This window comes from Orcinus orca, chromosome 6 (genome assembly GCF_937001465.1).
Source record: "Orcinus orca chromosome 6, mOrcOrc1.1, whole genome shotgun sequence".
NCBI lineage: Eukaryota > Metazoa > Chordata > Mammalia > Artiodactyla > Delphinidae > Orcinus > Orcinus orca.
In genome coordinates this window covers 53,355,933-53,380,288 of record NC_064564.1, presented here as the reverse complement: position 1 = coordinate 53,380,288, position 24,356 = coordinate 53,355,933, and the positions used below count along the sequence as shown (strand labels likewise).

At 38.9% G+C, this 24,356-nt stretch overlaps 1 protein-coding gene across 3 annotated transcripts in view; it reads left to right on the top strand.

Moving 5' to 3' along the window:
- The window catches only part of ADAMTSL1 (ADAMTS like 1), a 1,025,773-nt gene that overhangs the window by 579,254 nt on the left and 422,163 nt on the right, over positions 1 to 24,356 (top strand). For all 3 annotated transcript variants that reach the window (XM_049711047.1, XM_049711046.1, XM_004276108.3), the window contains one exon: positions 11,272 to 11,399. In XM_049711047.1, coding sequence (XP_049567004.1) covers positions 11,272 to 11,399 — 128 coding nt within the window. The remainder of the gene's footprint in view (positions 1 to 11,271; positions 11,400 to 24,356) is intronic.

Here is a 24,356-nt window from a genome sequence, read left to right as displayed (position 1 = left end):
TGTAATCCAGCCTGGGCCTTGGATGGGATACAAACAAATCAAGTTACCCTCGTTCTGAAATGAAAATCTTCCTGAAGCATTTGATATGGAGCAGAGGCAGGCTTTCATTTCCTAAAAAGTAATGAAGCTGTCTTAATTCCATCTCCAAGTTGTTATTCCTAGATTGAGAAAGGATGCTGAGGACAAAATCATTTTTCACAAGAAAAGCAACAACGTTAGTACTTGTCATTCTATTTAAAAAACTGTGTACTGATAAAATTCTGTCTAAAATGGAAAGGAAGGTCAAAATTGGAAGCCAGGCAGCACAAAAGATGGTCGGATTATGAGTATAAAACCTGGTCCCTTGGTGAAAGTGGGGTGTTAAAGTCCCCTGCTACGATTGTGTTACTGTCAATTTCCCCTTTTATGGCTGTTAGCATTTGCCTTATGTATTGAGGTGCTCCTATGTTGGGTGCATAAATATTTATAATTGTTATATCTTCTTTTTGGATTGATTCCTTGATCATTATGTAGTGTCCTTCTTTGTCTCTTGTAATAGTCTTTATTTTAAAGTCTATTTTGTCTGATATGAGAATTGCTACTCCAGCTTTCTTTTGATTTCCATTTGCATGGGATATCTTTTTCCATCCCCTCACTTTCAGTCTGGATGTGTCTCTAGGTCTGAAGTGGGTCTCTTGTAGACAACATATGTACATGTCTTGTTTTTGTATCCATTCAGCCAGTCTATGTCTTTTGGTTGGAGCATTTAATCCATTTACATTTAAGGTAATTATCAATATATGTGTTCCTATTACCATTTTCTTAATTGTTCTGGGTTTTTTTTGGTAGGTCTTTTCCTTCTCTTGTGTTTCCTGCCTAGAGAAGTTCCTTTAGCATTTGTTGTAAAGCTGGTTTGGTGGTGCTGAATCCTCTTAACTTTTGCTTATCTGTAAAGGCTTTAATTTCTCCATCGAATCTGAATGAGATCCTTGCTGGGTAGAGTAATCTTGGTTGTAGGTTTTTCTCTTTCATCACTTTAAATATGTCCTGCCAGTCCCTTCTGGCTTGCAGAGTTTCTGCTGAAAGATCAGCTGTTAACCTTATGGGGATTCCCTTGTATGTTATTTGTTGCTTTTCCCTTGCTGCTTTTAACATTTTTTCTTTGTATTTAATTTTTGATAGTTTGATTAATATGTGTCTTGGCATATTTCTCTTTGGGTTTATCCTGTATGGGACTCTCTGTGCTTCCTGGACTTGGGTGACTATTTCCTTTCCCATGTTAGGGCAGTTTTCGACTATAATCTCTTCAAGTATTTTCTCACACCCTTTCTTTTTCTCTTCTTCTTCTGGGACCCCTATAGTTCGAATGTTGGTGAGTTTAATGCCCTCCCAGAGGTCTCTGAGTCTGTCCTCAATTCTTTTCATTCTTTTTCTTTATTCTGCTCCTTGGCAGTTATTTCCACCATTTTGTCTTCCAGCTCACTTATCCGTTCTTCTGCCTCAGTTATTCTGTTATTGATTCCTTCTAGAGTATTTTTAATTTCAGTAATTGTGTTGCTCATCACTGTTTGTTTGCTCTTTAGTTCTTCTAGATCCTTGTTAAATGTTTCTTGTATTTTCTCCATTCTGTTTCTGAGATTTGGGATCATCTTTACTGTCATTACTCTGAATTCTTTTTCAGGTAGTTTGGCTATTTTGTCTTCATTTATTTGGTCTTGTAGGTTTTTTCCTTGCTCCTTCATCTGTCACATATTTTTTTGATGTTTCATTTTTTTGATGGGTGGTGCTGTATTCCTGTCTTACTGGTTGTTTGGCCTGAGACGTACAGACCTGGAGTTTGCAGGCAGTTGGATAGAGCTGGGTCTTGGTGCTGAGATGAGGCCCCCTCGGAGTCCTCACTCCAATTAATATTCCCTGGGGTCTGAGGTTCTCTGTTAGTCCAGTGGTTTGGACTCGGAGCTCCCACCACAGGAGCTGGGGCCTGACCTCTGGCCTGGGAACCAAGATCCCACAATCTTCATGGTTATAAAAAAAAAAAAAAAAGGGAAGAAAGAAAGAGAAAACAGGAGCAGTACAATATCAAAGAATAAAAAATAAAATTAGAAAAATAAAGCTATAATTGAAACAACTGCAACAAGGTAAAATAAAACCACAATAAAAAAGAAAAAAAAAAAAAGGGTGGGGGGCAACAAGCCAAAAGGAGAGATCACCAGTCTCTTGGGGTTCCTCCCATCCCCTTAGGTGTGCATGGTCCCCCACTGGTGCCTGGTAGGTGCCTTTGTTGTGGGGAGACACGAATTCCACATCCTCCTCATACACCATCTTGACTCCATCACCTTATCTTTGATAAAGGAGGCAAGAATATACAGTGGAGAAAAGACAGCCTCTCCAATAAGTGCTGCTGGGAAAACTGGACAGCTACATGTAAAATAATGAAGTTAGACCACTCCCTAACACCATTTACAAAAATAAACTCAAAATGGATTAAAGACCTACATGTAAGGCCAGACACTATAAAACTCTTAGAGGAAAACACAGGCAGAACACTCTGTGACATAAATCACAGCAAGATCCTTTTTTTTTTTCTTTGCGTTACACAGGCCTCTCACTGTTGTGGCCACTCCCGTTGCGGAGCACAGGCTCCGGACGCGCAGGCTCAGTGGCCATGGCTCATGGGCTCAGCCGCTCCGCGGCATGTGGGATCTTCCCGGACCGGGGCACGAACCCGTGTCCCCTGCATCGGCAAGCGGACTCTCAACCACTGTGCCACCAGGGAAGCCCAGCAAGATCCTTTTTGACCCACCTCCTAGAGTAATGGAAATAAAAACAAAAATAAATGGGACCTAGTGAAACTTAGAAGCTTTTGCACAGCAAAGGAAACCATAAACAAGACAGAAAGAGAACCCTCAGAATGGGAGAAAATATTTGCAAATGAAGCAACTGACAAAGGATTAATCTCCAAAATTTACAAGCAGCTCATGCAGCTCAATATCAAAAAAACAACCCAATCCAAAACTGGGCAGAAAACCTAAATAGACATTTCTCCAAAGAAGATATACAGATTGCCAACCAACTCATGAAAGGTTGCTCAACATCACTAATCATTAGAGAAATGCAAATGAAAACTACAATGAGGCATCACCTCATACCAGTCTGGATGGCCATCATCAAAAATCTACAAACAATAAATGCTGGAAAGGGTGTGGAGAAAAGGGAACCCTCTTGCACTGTTGGTGGGAATGTAAATTGGTACAGCCACTAGGGAGAACAGTATGGAGGTTCCTTAAACTACAAATAGAACTACCATATGACCCAGCAATCCCACTACTGGGCGTATACCCTGAGAAAACCATAGTTCAAAAAGAGTCATGTACCACAATGTTCATTGCAGCCCTATTGACGATAGCCAGGACATTGAAGCAACCTAAGTGTCCATTGACAGATGAATGGTTAAAGAAGATGTGGCACATTTATACAATGGAATATTACTCAGCCATAAAAAGAAACGAAGTTGAGTTATTTGTAGTGAGGTGGATGGACCTAGAGTCTGTCATACAGAGTAAAGTAAGTCAGAAAGAGAAAAACAAATACCGTATGCTAACACATATACATGGAATCTCAAAACAAAACTTGGTTCTGATGAACCTAGGGGCAGGACAGGAATAAAGATGCAGACGTAGAGAATGGACTTGAGGACATGGAGGGGTAAGTGTAAGCTGGGACGAAGTGAGAGAGTATCATTGACATATATACACTACCAAATGTAAAATAGATAGCTAGTGGGAAGCAGCTGCATGGCACAGGGAGATTAGCTCGGTGCTTTGCGACCACCTAGAGGGGTGAGATAAGGAGGGTGGGAGGGAGATGCAAGAGTGAGGGGATATAGGGATATACGTATGCATATAGCTGATTCATTTTGTTATACAGCAGAAACTAACAACACTCTAAAGCAATTGTACTCTAATAAAGATGTTAAAAAAAAAAAAAAAAAACCAGCGTGGTCCCACCAGGAGCTAGCAGTGTGATTTGGCAAGGGGAGAGGGGAGTGGGGCAGGGGGACAAATGTTTGTGACCTGAGTGGAGAGATGAAATAATTAACACCTACGTGCTAGAAACTACACTAGGCACCTTACATATGATTTCCTAGTTAATCTTCACCATCACCCTAGGAAAAGAAGCATAAATATCCCCATTTCACAGATGGTGAAACCCAGGCTCGAAGAGATCTGACAAAGCGTTCTCGTCCAGTTTACTAACATATGTCTAGGAAGGTCTGTCCCACCACCAAGCCTGTGCTCTTTCTCCTGTACCTTGATGCAAGGTGTTCAACCTCTCTGAGCCTCAATTTTCTTATTGGTAAAATAGGAAAAACTTCTCCTACCTGACATGGCTCATCTTGAGGATTAAATATGATCATCCATGTAAATTCTAGCATACTTCCTGGCACACAGGTACTTAATAAATCCCAGCATTTTGCCCTCACCACCCACCTCCTAGGTTTAGGCGCAGCTAAGTGCCCTTACAGCAATGTGAAAGGGGCACCTGTGTGTGCGTGCATGGACACAGCAATAGGAAAAGGAGAAGAGGTACCCAAAAGTCCTGCTGTGGCCTAGATAGCTTTTCCACCGTTACAGAACTGACTTTTCTCCTCAGTAGCAAGGGACAGGCTTCACGTAGTGGCCTCTGAAAGACTGTGCACTGTGTCACTGTCAGCTCATCATATACCCCAGCAGTGCAGCTGTGATAAGAACCAGATGATCCAGATTTCCTCAGCAAAGCCAGCAGCAAATATCTGGGAAGGCGCATGCCTCAGTATCCATCCACACACCCTGCTCTTTAAGAAAGTACGTCAAAAAGCTAATGGACTTTTACAAGAGCCCAGTTACTGCTTAACGTCTGTAAGCTCTCAGGAGCAGAGCATCACAACTCCTACCATGTACAGTTGGCAGCAGAACCCGTATTCCAAGTTCTTAAAGAAGCCAAGGATCAGGTAAGATTTATAGGGACCTGATGTAGGGAAGCTAAAAATGAAGTCTGCAAATTCGTTTCCAAAGCTTGGTACACAGATGGGATGTTCCTGTGTATAGATTTCTCCACATTGCATGGGCACACCACAGGAAAAATGGTTCTCTCATCACTGGAGGAGTTGCTCCCCCACTTTTTAATTTCGAGGTGTGTAACATCCATTTAGTACAGTCACATACACAGGTCCAGATGGCTTAAGCTAAATGCTGTCTGTCTGGGAGAAGAGGAAAACCTCCTTGCTGATTTTGAAAGAGTAAGAACTGCTCTTCCATTCATCCCATTACCCATTTTCCTACTTTTGAGGATCTGTTGATGTCTGAAAAACACTTTGCTTATAAGATAACTTCATTTGCTATAAGACTTCAATTCTACAAAAACCTGTCATCCATTTCCTCAGAACCTACTTTTGTTTTCATTTTGTTCTGTATAACTTGACCTCTTGTTACAACATTTGGAAAAAATATTTTCCCAATACTCTGTGTATGTATCTCCGAGTAGATATAATTCTGTCTTCTTATTGCTAATTTGTGCTTTGTCCTACAATATCTTTCCTAAGTCTTTGATAACCTGTTCAGGTTCCAGTGGAAGAGGGTTCTGGCTAAGGAAGTACATAGGAGGTCATTCTGAGGTTAAGTGTCTATTGGGCTGTGAGGTGCAGGGAAACTATTGCTTCATGTGATTACTCTGTGTTAACTACTTGTAGCTGTCAGGCTTAAAGCTGTTCACCTGAGACTTGGTTGCTGCAATTGCCTCTGAAATTAACCACAAAACGATCAGATGAAAACCATGTTTAGATAAGCAGTAATAGCGAGAAAATGACACCATTCTGAGGTTGATGGATTTAGAGAAGCTCTTCTCATCTCCGAATATTGCTAGGAGGTATACAGTGATGTCGGCCACAGTCTATATTCCATGCAGTTGGCATGGACTGAGGCTTAGAGTCACTTAACTGACCAGGAACAAGGGTGGATGGAAACTGAGAAGTTGATGGCTGAATTTTCTAAAACGAAACTACAGTTGACCCATAAACAACTCAGGTTTGAAGTGCGTGGCTCCACTTATATCAGATTTTTTCAGTAGTGAAGACTGTACCTCTACATGGCCTGTGGATATGGAGGAACTGCGGGTAGAGAGGGCCGGCCATGAGTTACCCTAGATTTTCAACTGAGTGCAGGTCAGCACCCTTCACCCCCAAGTGTTAAAGGGTCAACTGTAGTTGATTTAGGAGTCATCATCAGTGCTATATTCAAAGGTCATCGTGTGGCACCAAAGATCTAGAAATAGCTAGACTTTTTCTAAATTGAATAACTCATGGGAAGTATTTGATTTTCGTAGGATTATAGAACCAAGACTCAGGCCTTTCTCCTCTCAGTGTTCGCTAGATTTCTGAAATGTCAACTCAGAGGAGGTGCCAGTTATCCATTCTAACCCAGCCAGTGATTATAGAGAAACATAAGTGCTATACTAAGAAGGAAATTTCAAATGGGCTTTCCCCTCAAGTTCACTATCAGATGCAGTTTTGACCTTTTCTGATAAACCTCCTATTGGTGGAATCTTGGCTTACATACAGAATTTAATGGTTGCACTTTTGTCCTCTGTCAATTAGTAGCTAAAGACCATCGTCTCACCTGACACTGTTGCTGAAATTTCTAGCAGTGGTCAGGAATAATCTCTTGATCACTGTGTTTTTATAACATTCATGACCTTGTTTCTGAGATATTGATATTAAAATATTAGGTTTATGTGATGGGAATCAAATCAAGAAACATTGGTGGGGATGTAATGGGAAAGCTTAGAATTTTGGTTTCAGAAGCAATCAGCATTGCCTCTAGGCAACTCATTATCTATTCCTGTTTTCTTCTGCTTCAGTTTTTCTTCCTACATGCAATTCAAAGTTTACACTTTTTAAAAAATGCTACTTTGAAGTGAAGTGGAATGCACATTCCACAATAAGAGAGTAATAAACATGAGTCCCACCTGGACTAAGTATGTAAGCTATTTATAATGAAGGCCCTCTTAACAACTGTAATAAGCAAATGCTTCTACGTCTTAAATGACCTGCAAGGCATTGCTGAAATGTCATTTCTGGTTATAGATGTAAAAATCTGGCACAGTTAAAGAGGAGGAAAATTACTTTCTCTAACATTAAACATGAATTCAGTTGAAATGAATTATGTTTATTCTGCTGGTTAAAAGAAAAGTCGGAGTTCGTTCCAGTTTAAGGAATAGGTCCATGACTTCCTTCTGGGCTAGTGTGCAATGTCCTTCAGAGAAATGTGGGCACCTAGTATGTCTAGTTGTGTGGAAACTTGTAACTGGTGATGAGGTAAGATGTTTAGTCAGTGAACCCTCATCTTAGAGCCATTTTAGTGCCTCTCCAGACATGGCACATGAAAAATATCAAGCAACTTTAGCACAGAGTTTGAAACAATTTGCTTCTCTAGAAGAACCAAATCTCAGCCATACATTATTTCCTAAATGTCTTATCCAGAGAGCTGCCAGAGAGAAGCTGCTGCAGGATTTGGCATTCTGGTGTTCTTACCTCACATGGAAGTAGAGTTCACATGTGAATGCCGCATGTGGAATTTTTTTTTCAGTTGTAGTAATTGGATAGTATCATAATTTGTAATCACTCATCTTGCTTAGTTTAATTACTTCATGCAGGCTAGCATTTGTGTTGCTGGTTTTCATCTCAGTCAGATTGAATTTTAATAGAATAAGGGAAATTGCATTGTACAATGCATGTGTGTCACGGAAATAATTACTGCATCAGGCAAATACTCTCTCAACAGAACCATCTTCCAGTCACACAGAGCAAACAAAACGGGAGCCAGGAGGTGCACAATAAACTTTTTAAAAATCTGAGGAATGAATTTACTGGGTGAGCAAGAGACTCGGTGTGTATATTTAAATGGCAAAGGGTCTTTCCTCCCTCACTAGCCTATTAAGCTTGGAAACAGAATACCCCATATTGCTGTGATTAGAGATTGGCTTTATTAACCCTAAAAACCAGGCTTTGGAGCTCAGTAAATACTTCCTTTAGAAAGGACAAGTTTGGGGGTAACCAATGTGTTTCTGTTTCCTATTCAATGCTGCATTTTATAGGAACCTCAAGCTCCTGGCAGGTCATATCACCAGGTCAGTGTCATGTGGCAGGAGACTGGAAGGTTCTGCTGTGGGAAAGTCAGGGTTTTAAGAAAGATGAACCTTACATAGTGCAGTGTTTCAACTAAGCTCAGCAGAAAAAAAAAAAAGCACCGCTACCCATGTTGTTAATAAGTAATATTAAATAATAATGTTAATAATAGCTTCAAATACTCACATAGTATTTATTATTTAGGCCCTATGAGCTTTATAAAATGTGCATATGTATTTGTTTTTATTGTGGCATAGTATATATATAACATAAAATATACTGTCTTACTCATTTTTAAGTGTACAGTTCAGTGGCAGTAAATACATTCACATTGTTATGCGGCCATCACCACCATCGATCTCCAGAATTATTTTCTTCTTACCAAATTCAAATTCTGTATCCATTAAACAATAACTCCCCATTCCTCCCTCCCCCCAACCCCTAGCAACCATTCGACTTTCTGTCTTTATGAATTTGACTACTCTAGGTACCTCCTGTAAGTGAAATCATATAATATTCATCCTTTTGTATCTAGCTTACTTCACTTAGCATAATGTCCTCGGTTTACCCATGTTGTAGCATGTGTCAGAATTTCCTTTCTTTTTAAGGCTGAATAATATTCCATTGTATGACCATAGCGTATTTTGTTTATCCATTCATCCCCCCACGGACATTTGGATTATTTCTGTCTTATGTGCTTTTTATATATTAACTATTTTAATCCTCACAATGTCTCAGTGATGTAGATAGTTTTATTATCTCCATTCTATGATAAGAAAAGTGAAGCACGAGAACATCACAGCTGGGAGGCTCTGGAGCCAATATTCCACTCCAGGCTGAGTACGTCTGTAGTCCCTACTTCTAACCACTATCTATCCCACTGCTCATTTCAAATGATTTAGGACTCTAAATATAGCATGCACCAGCTAGACAATCCTTGATATAATACTCTAAAGCCAGGTTTGTGGCTCCATTTATACCCGCAGTAAAAGTTCCAAGGAGTAGTCAATTTGACAGATGAGCCCCATAGCAACATCTTTATAAAGAATCCCATACTGCAAAATAAATAGTTTTCTAGGGGTGAAACAATGTGCTTTTCTTTTTCAGGAGCTCCTCCTAATTGGATGATATAGCCTTGAGTATAACTAGATAGGGCATGAGAAAGTCTTTAAGAGCTACCATTTATGGAGCCTACTATATGCTGGTCATTTTACTTGCGTCATCTCAAGTTCTCACAATGCTTTATAAGAGGTTACCCTCCTGTCGCCTCTGTATTCCATGCTCTTCCAGTATTATACACTGCCTGTGCTCTCTCCTTAGAGAAAAAACTGAAGATGAACCGTCATATTGCCTATCATGCACATTTTCTTTACAGTTTGCTTTTTCCAAATATAAATAGTTTTGAAATTTTAACATTTGTCATGTGTATGTTATTGACATGGAGCGATACCACCTTTACTATACGGGTGTCACTTGGTTTATTCAGTAAAGTAACTTGGCCACAGTTTACACTAGCTACTTGTAGAACTCTTGCCATGGGCTGAGTTATATCCCCCCCAAATTCATATGTTGAAGCCCTCCTGCCCAATGTGATGTTATTTGAAGATGGAGCCTTTAGGAGATAATTAGGGTTAGATGAGGTGGTGAGGGTGGGGCCCTTATGATGAGATTAGTGCCCTTCTAACAAGAGACACCAGTGAGCTTGCTCTCCCTCTCTTACTCACATAAAGTGGATGTCATGTGACCACATAGTGACAAAGAAGCCATCTGCAACCCAAAGGGAAAGTCTTCACTGGGAGCCAACCATGCTGGCATCCTGGTCTCGGACTTTGACTCCAGAACTGTGGAAAAATTAATTTTTATTGTTTAAAACACCCAGGCTGGTATTTTGTTACGGCAACATGAGCAGACTAATACAACTGTGAACGTACATATGTGACACATTCTCAATTTATAATAACATAATAATTATAGATAATATTTATTTGTGATTTACTCTGAAACTAGTCCTAAGTTTAGTTTGTATAACTAGTCTTTCTACAGTGTGTGTGCACACACACACGTGGATGTAGTGTCATGGTTATAATATTATCCCCATCTTGTAGAAAGGGAAATTGAAGTGTAAAGAGGTGGTAAGTTACTTGTACAAGGACATATAATTACTTAAAAAACAGTCCATATCCAAACCCAGGCAGTTTCTTTTTTTTGCGGTACGCGGGCCTCTCACTGTTGTGGCCTCTCCCGTTGCGGAGCACAGGCTCCGGATGCGCAGGCCCAGTGGCCATGGCTCACGGGCCTAGCTGCTCCACGGCATGTGGGATCTTCACGGACCAGGACACGGACCCGCATCCCCTGCATCGGCAGGCGGACTCTCAACCACTGCGCCAACAGGGAAGCCCACCCAGGCAGTTTCTAACTTCAGAATCTGTTCTATTAACTATTATTATTATTCTATTATGTAACTGGCACAAATTTTCTCTTTAACTCTTCTAAGAAATGTGAAGCACTACGTGGAGACCTACACATAACAATTTTCCTTACAGTAAATGCAGATTTCACTAGGGAGTCTGTCAATAACAAGCAAATCTGTCTGTCTGGAGCCAATCCTTGCATTACTGAAGTTACTTCATGCAATTATTCTCATTAACACATCTGAAAACTAGGAATGATGCTGCTTCATTTAAAGAAAAGTCAGTTGTATAAAACGTTAAATTTTGGAAAGCAGTGCTGGTATGCATATGTCAGTCTTCTCAGAGCAGAAACATCTCTGAGTGCAGCTTCTCTCTTCACAAAGCAACAAAAGAGTAGACTCATGAACCCTGGGCAAAACTGTGACTTCAGTGCAATCTATCTTCCTCTGACCCAGATTCTTATTTCTGGCCACCTTTTTCTGTTCACTCCCATAAATGCAGTCCCTTGCCCTTTTCAGTCACAGCCCAGGGTCCTTGAACTCAAATATCCCTCTCCCTAAACATATGCACAGTATTAAATTGGAAAGAATCTGAGAATCTGAGCCCATCTTCATCCTCAGCAAGGCCAGCATGTACAGACACACAGACGACCCACGCTTTAGGGCGCACATTTCCCCGTTCACTGAGGACTCATACTGACCATCCTCTCGTTCCTCACAGAGCTCCAGGACCGCACGCTCTGAGGAGGACCGGGACGGCCTGTGGGACGCCTGGGGCCCGTGGAGTGAGTGCTCACGCACCTGCGGTGGAGGGGCCTCCTACTCGCTGAGGCGCTGCCTCAGCAGCAAGTAAGTCCTGAACCCACAACCTGGAGCTTTTGCAAGACCCCAAGGGCGCAGGTTGGAGGCATACTTTTGGAGAAATGCAGAGCATTTTGTTGCACAAAAATCCAGATGAAGGAATGAAAGGAAGGTGCAAAGAATTAAATATGACCATCTCCAGCTAAGTATTTAGATATTCTTATATGATAAGCAATATAGAATTTATCTCATTCACCAAGCAAATTTTCTTATCTGTTTTCATGTTAGAACTGGAAGGAAAATTTATTATTAGAAATGGATTATTTATTATTTATTATTAGAAATGGATCTAGCATCTATAGCTCCATATGGTGACAATAATAACAAAAATATTAACGTTAACATTAATAGCATATTATGTTGGATTCCAGTGTTACCAAGTAGTTTGCAAATGAAGGATATATTGATTTGGTTTCTTTAGATGTTATAATGACCAGAAGTTCCCCAAGGTCATTCAGTTTCCTGAATGATGAGTTTTACATATTACGAGATTTGGAAGAATAGAAACTGCAGTGGAAATTGGGGCATGAACACTGGGAGAGATGATGAAAAGGGAAGTGAGAGTGGCTAACAGCTCCTAAGCTGAAAGGAAAAGGCTGGAGGTGTTAGAATGGAAAGTCTTTACTTAGAATAATAATAATAATTCAAAAGTGCTTCTTGAACTGTGTGGTCTATGACTAGATTGTTCTCCAAACTATAAAATACAAAGTACTATGGTAATATTTTTTTAATGAAAGATTTTATTCGACAGTGAAAAGTGTTGTATGTGGCAAGGAAGAGGTTTGATCAAAATTACTATATATTATAAATAAAACATGAAACAGAAGAAGGAAAGATTATTCATCTGCTGATTCTTCTAGACTTTACATGAACAGCAGAAAGTGGTGAGATACAGTTTCAGGAAAATGTCAACTTATTCTAATAAGAGTGAGAATTTCTTGAAATCAGGGTCCAGGTCTTACTTTTTTCAGTATCCCCCAGGTCTGCACAGGGTCTGAGAGATATTAAGAGCTCAATAGATGTTTCCTCACTGAATCCATTGATAACTAGATATCGTTTTGGTTCCAGAGAGGCCCCAGTGGAAATAACATACCCAGGGGGAAAATGGCCAATGGGCATATCTTGAAAGATCCCAGATCAATTCTGGTATTTAGCCATTGTGGTGTTTGGGTCTACACTGAAGATCAGTCTGTTGGTTGAATCCACTAGCGAGTTTGTCTGTCTTCATTGGAGGCCAGCTTCATATCAAACCAGATCTGTGAACCGATAAGAAAGAATAGACCTTTCATCGTAATGATTCACCTGTTCTCTTAATCATGAGTATCAAAAACTTCCTAAATCTGTACTACATGATGCTACATGGTGATAGCACTTTGGGCCATAACTGATAATAAACACACATCAGTAAAGCCAAAAGGTACAAATTTGGAATGTTCCTGTCATGTAGTTTGCCCAAGTAAGCATGCTTGAATATTCTGTAGGGATGAACCAAAACATGCGTCTCACAAAGCTGGTAAGAAATGTATGGGAACTTTCACATTGGCTCAGTGATGTGAAAACCTTGTACTGAGTGAGAAACAACTTCAGGAATGAATTAAAACCACAAGTGAAAGTCTGTCGTCTGGAAAATCATCAAATATTGATGTCCTGTGATATTCAAAACTACCATTTTTGTCACCTAGTAAATTGAGGCTCCAGTCGTTAGGATTTTATTAAGATACTATGGGAGGTATCAGTGTCATCTACTTGGGTCAGGGCTGTCATCTATTTATAATGAACTGAAAAAGTAGAATGTAAATCCTAAAATTATGAATGTATGTATGTCTCTATTTGACTCTCAAATATTGAAAAAACACATTCAGTAAACTCATACTGATGAGGATAGGAAGTAAAAAAAGAATGGGGAGATGTGGACCACCTATTCTTTAGGGATTTGAAGAAAAAGAAAAAAATCTTCAAGCAGATGGCATTTTCAGATCTGGTAAGAATATAAAGAAATAATAAAAGAAGTGACTGCACAGCTGAATCAACCTATGTGTTGTTTTTCTCAAGAGAACCAGAATCAGTACAGTTCAGCATAAAGTCACTTCACAACACAAGCCCTGTTGAAGAATGGTGTCAAAATATATGTCGGGAGCAGATGAATAGTCCTGTCATAATTTTTTTAAAAGATGTACATTGGCCAAAGTAAGTTAGCTAGCCAAGTCCAAAGTCAATGTGCAAGAGCAAAAATGTTACAAGGAAAGCCATGCGATGTAGGGCAGGTAAAGAATTGGGACCATTTTGGCAATCTACCATGGATGGTCTTCTGTGGCAATTCATTTCTAATGGTTAATGGACTTAGTAAGTTTTCTCTCATCTCTCCACTCCATATTTAGGCATCCAAATTCAATTTAGTCACCTCATAACTCTTGGGAAAGGTCAGAGGTTATGAATGTATATGTCTTTAGAGGCCCAGCTGGTAACTAGAATGTGTGTTGTAATGTAATGGTCAGCATTCCAATTCAGCCCAAGTAACTCCCATCCACCTGCCGAGTTAACCTGCCAGGCCCATTTTCTAGCCCTGGTGATATGATCTCACAGGCCACATTTAGGTCTGATATCAGATAATAATTCTATTCCCAATATGATAGAACTGTAATGGAAGCTAAAATAGTCAGATTTTATGGAATAGATGACAGTGGCTCAACCTCTGGAGTTAAGTATGTTCCCTGATGGATTGGGAGCTTGGAAGAGGCTTGGTTAATCCCCTGAGTATAGAACATCTTCTCTGAGTGATCTTTTGGGGGAAAAAAAAAATCAGTGGAGGCAAAGCACAGTGAAAATATAAACAAGCGTTAAATATAAAATCCTTCATTCTCAACTGGCAGTACTTAGTGCTGGGAAAACAGCCCTGACCCAGGGAGATACTGGGCAGAATCCTTTCCTTGGCTTCTCCCCTGTCTTTTTTCTAGGCTCACAGAAAGTAAGCAGTGCTTGATTTTCCCAATTTCTGATATTGCAACATTGATTATTGCCTTTTGCTGCAAATTTGATTTGAGCAATAAAGGAAGGCACTGTATAAAATTTTTTCTACAACTTTTGATAATTTCTGTAAGATTCCATTAGGTTTCATTGAGTAACTCTGATAATGCAATTGTTGCTAATCACCAAGTGGTATATAATGTCTGCTTTGATTTTTTTAAATTAAAAAACAGACTCTACCTACTTGTACTTTATGATGGTCCTTTGTTTTATTACACATGAATTAAACAATGTACCAACTACCTTGAGAAGCTGCTTCTTCTCTCTCCAGTTTTCCACCTCTCCCACTAAATACTCTGAAATCATACTTTTAGCAAATTCATTTGTCTGGTTGACCTCGTATGGTGTGTTGTTTAGTGGAAATGATCCTTCTGCAACCTAAATGACTTAAGCATATTTTTAAAAAATTTGATACTAAAGATGTGTCTCTGAGAGCTCTAGGTTTGTCTTCAGCCAGGTCATTTAGCTTTTTGCCTGAAAGGAGTTCCAGATGCGTAAGGCACTTAAGAATAATGTGTCTAACATCACATGTACCCCTATATTAGGTCTGTGCCAAGATCAAGGTCGGAGGTGTAAACTGCAGCTCATTTACTCAGCCATAAAAAGAAACGAAATTGAGTTATTTGTAGTGAGGTGGATGGACCTAGAGTCTGTCATACAGAGTGAAGTAAGTCAGAAAGAGAAAAACAAATACCGTATGCTAACACATATATATGGAATCTAAGAGAAAAAAAAATGGTTCTGAAGAACCGAGGGGCAGGACAGGAATAAAGATGCAGACGTAGAGAATGGACTTGAGGACACAGGGAGGAGGACGAGTAAGCTGGGACGAAGTGAGAGAGTGGCATGGACTTATATATACTATCAAATGTAAAATAGATAGCTAGTGGGAAGCAGCCGCATAGCACAGGGAGATCAGCTCTGTGCTTTGTGACCACCTAGAGGTGTGGGATAGGGAGGGTGGGAGGGAGACGTGAGAGGGAGGAGATATGGGGATATATGTATATGTATAGCTGATTCACTTTGTTATACAGCAGAAATTAACACAACATTGTACAGCAATGATACTCCAATAAAGATGTTTAAAAAAATAATAATGCTGCACTGAACATGGTGGTGCAGATATCTTTGAGGAAAAAAAAAAGATAGCAGTGAGTGAGTCAGCTGATACTCTTAAGTGTAGTGTCAGCCTTTGCATTGGTGGCTGAAGAAGATTTAAAGGTCTTTTATGACCTTTTTTCACTTTCTGAAATGCCAGATTAATCTCCAGACTAATTAATGCTATGGATTAATAAATTAATACAATAGGTATTTAATACATTAACAGTATGAATATTTTGTTAAATCCCAACTGATTAAATGAAATACTTGTTGACTTCATAGATATCCAAATAACAAAAAAAAAGAGGCAAACCTATAAAGGATGAAAACATTGTAAAAAGTTAATAAATTTTGAATTGAATTCTTGAGTTGAATAAAAATTTTTTGAGTTGAACAAAATTATTAGATGAACAAGAGATTAAAAATCATCACACTATAGAGGTGCCTAAAAAAGTTAAGATTGTGATATTATTCCAAAGGGATGTGGCTGCCAGAATGTTATCAATATAAGTGCAAAAAAATTAAAATAAATATCCCAAGGAAGGTTATCTCACAGGAATAGGGAAGATTATTCAAACTTGTCATTTCATAATAATTGTGCTAAGGGAAAATAAGCTAACTCCTCAGATTTTTTTTTTAATTGCAAATACAATTTTTCTTCCATAATAATATTGATACTTACATGAATATAAGCTTTAGTTAGCAAATAATTTATACACTGCATAACAATAAATACTGAAAGAAATATTTTAAGATTTGGTGTATAATAATAAATACCAAAAGGAAAATTTTAATGTTAAGATTTGGCTTCTTAAACAGATGTTTTTTCTTTTAAAGTCACCTCATCTCTGTCATAACATCCAATTAAGGTTCACAAGACTTAAGAGGTTTTAGGACTTCCAGCACAAGTGAGCCCCAAAGCAAGATTTATCTGTTATTCTTCATCAAACGTTGTGTGTTATCAGCCTTGTTTTCCTTGGAAATGTTTGAGGTTTGTTTAACAGAAAGATATACAAGTTCAGAATGAGTCCGACTAGTCATGTCATTTATATGAGGTGATCTTTTCATTGTGTTAGAGGAGATTTCACATTTTTGGATATATGTTTAAGAGTTTGCAGTTGCCTTCATTTAACTTTTTGGGTCAAAGCCTATTCCAAATGTATTACCAGGACTTCTAATATTCCAGGTCATATATCTTAGAGGGATGTTTTGTTCCAAGATCTGATGTTCTTTCAGGAGGAAAATACACTAAGGCCAATGACTGAATGTTTGGGACCAATTTATGGCCTGGTTTGTCCCATAAACCTGTTTGTTGAAATAAAAGATGGTGGAAATGTGTTTAGTGTCCATAACCTTTACTAGCCATATTGGGAATCTATAACTCTTGGCCGTCTTTTTCTGTTTATTTAAAAATTCCTTCTTTGGTTTGTTCAGTAGCTTTTCTGAAGTTTTTTATTTCTACTCAGTTTTCTTTTTTTTAAACTACTTTATTGAGGTATCTTTGACATGTAAAAATAATATATATTCAAGGTGTACAACTTGATGTTTTGATAAACATATACATTGTGAAAAGATCACCACAATCAAGCTAAGTAACATATCCGTCCCATCTCCATAGTTAGTGTGTGTGTGTGTGTGTTGAGAAGATTTAAGATCTATGTTCTTAGCAAATTTCAAGTATGCAATACAGCATTGTTAACTGTCATTACCATGCTGTACTTTAGGTCTTCAGAACTCATTCATCTTGCATAACTGAAACATTGTCCCCTTTGGCCAACATCTCCTCATTTCCGCCCTCTCCTCTGCACCTGGCAACCACTGTTCTGCTCTCTGCTTCTATGAGTTTTACTATTTTAGATCCCACATGTAAGCAAGGTAATTCAGTATTTGTCTCTCTGTGTCTGGCTTATTTCACTCAGCATGATGTCCTTCAGGTTCATCTATGTTGTCACAAATGGCAGGATTCCCATTTTGTTAAGACTAAATAATACCCCATTGTATGTACATACCACATTTTCCTTATCCATTCATTCATCAAGGGACCTTTAAGTTGTTTTCATATCTTGGCTATGTTATGAATGATGCTACAGTGAACACAGGTATATACCTATTCGATACCCAGATTTCATTTCCTTTGGGTATATACCCAGTAGTGAAATTGCTGGGTCATATACTAGTTAGTTTTAATTTTTTGAGGAATCCCCATACTGCTTTTCATAATGCCTTTACCAATTTACGTTTCCGTCACCAGTGCATAAGGCTCCCTTTTCTCTACATCCTCTCCCACTTATCTTTTTGATGATAACCATTCTAACAGATGTGAAGGATATCTCCTTGTGGTTTTGATTTGCATTTCCCTGATGGTAGTGATGGTGAAGATCTTTTCATGTATCTTTTGGCCCCTTGTATGTGTTTTTTTGAGAAATGTCTATCCAGGTCCTCTGGCCATTTTTAAAATTGGGTTATTTGGGATTTTTTTTTTTACTCTTGAGTTATATGAGTTTTTAAAAACTATATTTTGGATATTAACCCCTTGTCAGACATATGGTTTGCAAATATTTTCTTCTACTAGGTAGGTTGGCTTTTCACTGTTGATTGTTTCCTTTGCTGTACAGAAGCTTTTTAGCTTGATGCAACTTCACTTGTCAAATTTTGTCTTAGTTGCCTGTGCTTTTGCTGTCATGACCAAAGAATTGTTGCTAAGACCAGTGTCAAGGCGCTTTTCTCCTATGTTTTCTTCTAGTAGTTTTACAGTTTAAAGACTTATATTTAAGTCTTTCATCTATTTTGAGTTAATTTTTGGTACTTGGTGCGAGATAAGGGTACAGTTTAATTCTTCTGCATGTGGCTATCCAGTTTTCCTAATACCGTTTATTGAAGAGACTATCTTTTCACCATTGTGTGTTCTTGGCACCTTGTCAAATATTAGTTGACTGTATAAGCACAGGTATATTTCCAGGCTCTTTATTCTGTTCCATTGGTCTATATGCCTGTTTCTGTCCCAGTAACATAGTATATTGATTACTATAACTTTGTAATATAGTTTGAAATCAGGAAATGTGATGCCTCCAGCTTTGTTTTTCTTGTTCAGGTTCTGAGTTTGAAAGTATTCCCTCTTCTGTTTTTTTGGAAGAGTTTAAGAAAGATTGGCATTAATTATTTTTAAAATATTTGATAGAATTCACCTGTGAAGCCATCTGGTCCTGGGCTTTTCTTTGTCAGGAAGTTTTAGATTACCACTTCAATATTTTTTGTTTGTTATTGGCCTGAACTAGAAAAAGGAGAACAAACTAAGCCCACAGTTAGCAGAGGAAAGAAATAATAACAACTAGGGCAAAAATAAATCAAATAGAGAATAGAAAAACAATCGAAAAGATCAACTAAACTGAGAGTTTGTTTTTTGAAAAGATGAAATTGACAAAACCTTAGCCAGACTGAGGGGAAAAAAAGGGAGAAGCTGCAAATAAATAAAATCAGAAATGAAAGAGGAGATATTACAATGGATGCTTCAGAAATTAAAAGGGTGATAGAGACTATTATGAACCATTATATGCCAAAAAATAGGATAACCTAGAAAAAATGAATAAGTTCTCAGAAACATATGATCTTTAAGACTGAATCTCAGTTTTCATGCTTTCATTTAATAAATATTTATTGAACATCTACTATGTATTAGGCAAATTTCTAGGTGTAACTAAGGATATAAAGCCCAAGGGACAAGAATTTGCTGTTGGGAATTTATCATATTATTAAGTTTCTACTGATTATATTGAGTTTCTACTGATTATAGTTGCAAGATATTTTAAGAACTAAGAGAATTTCCCCCAGTTCTGTAAATAGGTAATACATCTGTAGCGCTGGTTCTTAACCCCGGCTGTACTTTAGAGTCACCTGGAAAGCTTTATAAAAAATACAAATATCTGGACTCCACTGAAGACCAATTAAATTAGGATCTCTGGGGTTGGAGCCCTGCCATCAGTAATTTTGTAAAGGCTCTCCAAGTGACTTTAATGTGTATCCAGTGTTAGAATTGCTGCTCTATTGGAGAGCATGATAGTGAAATGATGACGTTTGTCTCCAGCTTTCTGAGAATTTAGAGGTTGGGGTTATGAAGAAAAGAAGATATTTTCTGATAAAGAGATTTCTTTATGTTTAACTTCCTCCTTCAGGTTTTTATAGAATGACTTAATCTGCAGTGTGGGAGGAAAAGTCATGGACACCAGCATGTCAGGACAATAAAAGTAGTGATTTCCTCTGTACTCCTGTGAGCTACAGCAATAACCTTTCTGTGTAGTTCTCCACTTGTCTAGTATTACTCAAGATCAACCTTGCCCTAAGTGGTGAATAGACTTCATGATTTCTGAAATTTTCTTCCATTCCATTATTAAGCTTATAGATATGACCCTTTAAACCTCCAGGTTGTTAGTGACTAACTAAGTTAATTCCCAGTGACTGGGGTGGTTTATGCAAATTCTCTGAGATCAGCTTCCCCTCAATTTCATTGAATTTCTTAACCATAGAGTTTAACTTTCCACCTTCAATTCAGCATCTATCATTTTCCCTGTCCCCCTAAAAAAAGAAAGACTTCCTTGAATTCTCTTTCATCTGTTTGATCCCAGTTTGTATCAGTACAATAGAAGAGAGGAGTTTATCTAACTCTGTTTTCCTTAGTTTCAACCACTGGGGATGGGGGGTGCGGGATAAAGGGACGAAAGGGTGTGCGCCTGCGTGTGTGCGTGCGTGTGTGTTTGTGAGAGCGAGAGAGATTGAAATAAAAGAACACAAGATATTAAGAGGAAAAAAAAAAAAGATACCAGAATTACATACATTGGGGAATGGATACTTTACCTAGAGACAGAAAAAAATAAGTACAGAACGTAAGTAACATCCTATTTATGTGTGATCATCAGCTGAAGCCCGTTACTACACATGCCAAGCTCAAATAGCTTCAGGGCCAAGCTCTACCTTGGCTTTGGGGTAGGACTCATTAGTCAAGATAGAGATCCTTTCCTACGGGAAACAGTCACCTATTTGGGAACCTGACTCTTAAGAAAAACCGTGTGTTTCATTGCCTCTGATAGAAACTTTATCGTATTTTGTGGATTATCCCTTTTTTTTTTTTTAATCAAACTACTAATTTTGAAGACTGACCCCACTCTTTTCTAGCTGTGTGACGTAGGATTAGGTTCTCAGTTTCTCTGGGATTTAGGTGGGGCTCATCTACGATGTCAAGTGGACAGTGCCTGGAACAGAATAGGTGTTCAATAAATGTTTATATTGAAAGAATGTCTAAGGCGCCCTTCAACTCCAAGTCGAATGTGTGACCCATTTTGCTGTTAGAGAGGAAGAGGAGTCTAAAACTGCTCTGCATATGAATGGTTTTAAAGAAAAATGTTATGATTCTCCAGGCCCTCATTTTGTAGTGGACATCTGGGTGATACGGGCAGATTGAAGAACTTTTGTCTCTAGCCAAAATAATTCATAAATTCCCAGTTCCAGGGCTGTATGGGGTGAGATTGTGAGAGTCCTAGAGTTTCATAATACACATTTTCCTCATGGGGAAGATGGAAAAGTTGGACTTGATGTTGCTAAAACACATTTGTTTTTATTCTCATTCTTTGCCTCTTTTGGCTACCGAGCAAATGTAAGATCATTTGCAAATCTTATGGCATGTGTGTATGTGTTATAAAGTACACGTCCGGAGCAAATGTAAGATCATTTGCAAATCTTATGGCATGTGTGTATGTGTTATAAAGTACATGTCCTTCCTGCTGGTGGATCTCTAGCCAAAGGCAGCAATCCCCAGGGCCCCCACCCCTCGCCCTCTTTCAGAGGGAACAAATTCATTGCAGTGACAAATACAACTTTGAGTAAATATGTGAAAATAAACATGTCCGTAGAAAAGAGCCAAAGTTTCTTTCCTTTTGTAGCTATTTAGTTTCGTTTTAAACTTTTCATCTTTGGTTTATTGTAGAAAGATTTTAATTGGGTTTCAGGTTCAAAAATTGGAACAAATATGAGGCCAAAAATTCTTTGCAACCTGAAATTATCCTTCTAGCATTTCCTTCTGTTCTACTCCTTCCTTCCTTCCTTCCCTCCCTCCTTCCTTCCTTCCTTCCCTCCCTCCTTCCTTCCTTCCTTCCTTCCTTCCTTGCACTTCTCAATAAATGCTTGTGGAATGCTAACAGTAAACCATGCTTCACTGGGCACTGGAGCTCAGAGATCACACAGAGGGACTGCAAAGGAGAAAAGCAAGTAACCAAAAATACATTTTCTAAAAGTGAAAAGTATCCTGGGTGGCTGCAGGCCTGTGTCCTGATCCTTTCAACTGATGGCCATGCTGCTGACTCTGTGCCTTTTCTCCTGATGAGCCCTCTTCCTACAACGCCTCGCACTGCCCATGCCCACAAACCCTCAGTGTTATTTAAAGTAACCTCCAGCAGTGGCCCCAAGTCTCACTTCGCTATATTTCTAAGGCACTATGTTTGCACCACTTTTAATCACTTTTACCTAGCCTGGCTTGTGTTATAGTTATTTATAAGACCCTGTCCCCCACTAGACTGTCAGCACGATGGGCACAGGTTTTATCTTGCTTTTCTTTATGTCTTCCTGTTTTGCATAGCAGGTACTCAGTCAGTGCTGGGTGAATTGACCGAATGGACTACGGGGGCCAGTAATCTACTGCCGTACTTTAGGAAGCAGGAGCCGGGAGGGAAGGTTGTGTTTTGAATTCTCCTTTCTCCTATCACCCTCTTGGGACTTGTATGGCCCGTACAGGACACCCCTCCTAAGATATCACCTTTGTAAGTTACTTCTGTCTCTCATCGGTCGGTCCCTTTGTCTAATACCTCCATATTTAGTATCCAGACCACGCCCATTAGCTGTTGATGCTACATTATACCGATACGTGTTCTCTTTGGACTTGTGGATTTTTTTACAACTAAATGATAGCTTTGAGAAGGGTCAGAGGAGTCCTCATTTTTGTACCTTTCACAATGCCTTGGCTTAGTACTGGTTCCGATTGGATGCTCAATAAATGTGTGAAGTGACTGTAAATCAGAAAGCACTCCACCAGAATTTGTGAACCAGAACGTCCTGCCCAGGGGCTCATCTTCACTTCGAGATTGCGTGTTGTATGTTGTCTCATTAGATTATCTGAGCAGTCTGCTCGGGGCAGTTTCTGGTTTTATTAGAAGCTGGGCATGATCACTGTGGTTTCCAGTGTCGTCGTTCTTGCTTTCTTCTCTTTTGATTACACGAGCACCCTCCTCATTGTCATAACCCTAGCCGATATTTGCGAGAACTCAATGCTTTGTTGTAGCATGTCTGTCTTTGAAGAACAGGCAGAGATATGTAAAATCCTACTTGTTTGGGAAAAGAAATTGGCACTGTTTTTTCTAGTTGTAATTTAGAACATACCAGACACTCATAATAGCAAATAAACCAATTTGAAACTCACAGGCCAAACTCCAAACTTCAGTCTGTAGTATCCTCATGTGTATCTATATTTTAATTGAACAGCGCTGCAGCCTCTAAGCTGCTGCTCAGGAATCTGTAAAAGTACAGTTCCCTATGGTCAAGAGAAGATCAAACAACAGAGAAGATGTCATCTTAGAATGTTTTTCCTAAACCTATGTGGTTTCCATTTAGACTGGATTTGGTCTACACATTCAGTTCTAGTAACTCTCTCTGTGTACACAAATCGAGTCTCCAAGCAGGCACAGGATTCAGAATGTTTTTTATAATGAGAGATCAGTATAGAGCAGAAGTGTTGAATTGTAAAACTCATGTTACAAAAATAGGTTACCTATGCCAAAGAAACAATTTATGGCATCGTTTTTCAGTGTGGGATTCCGTTACCCCTTCTTCTTTTCAAAATTGCTTTTTAAATTCAGCTTTCAGGCCAACTCTTCTTTGGGGTCCTCAGGCCACATTAGAGCCCCTAGCAGATCAGGAAGAACTGGTGTGACACCAGGCTCTGGTCTGTTCCCCGCCAGCTCACCTACTGATGGATGACGCCTGGCCGCGTGCCTTCTTGTTTGCTGTATTATTACAACAGAAAGCATTTTCAAAAGCTGCATTTATCAAGTTGTCATAATAGTTTGGCTTGCTTATCTATCTAGCCAGAAAAAGAAAACACAAAACTCTCCCTTAGCGCTAATCTGTTTGAGCCACGTGATACATCACATGCAGAAGAGGCAGTGCAAAACAAATAGGCATCCTATATGACATTCAGGGACCTTTCAACTAAATGCTTAAGGAGGGAGATATTCTTTATGCTTGCATTTGTAAGTCCCATAGCACCAAAGATGTCTGTCTCCTTGTTTCAAAGGCACTTTTCCACTGGAGGTCGTATGTGTGTCGGGGATACATTACTCCTAGAATTTTGGCGGCTTTGTCTAATGAAGGAGCTTTAACCTTAAATGGAAAAAAACTGAAGTGTACCAGGAAGAAGGTCCAAGACACCTTTAACATTTAAGATCAGTTTTTCATAGGCAAGTGATACCAGATTAAACATTATTTGTTATGTAGACTCTTGTAAGTAAATTTCTTATTTGACATAGGTGGTTGTCTGGGAGCACGTGACTATTCAGGGGGATGGGTATGGGTAGAATGGGATTCATGTTCAGAGTCAATATACATTCATTAAATATACATTCATTAAATGTTTGTTAAAAATACTTCAATATACATTCATTAAATGTTTGTTCAATATACATTCATTAAATGTTTGTTAAAAATACTTCAAATCTATTAATGTTAATAAATAAGTAGGGATGCATACTAGGACGTCTCCAATTATTCAGAGATATATAATGA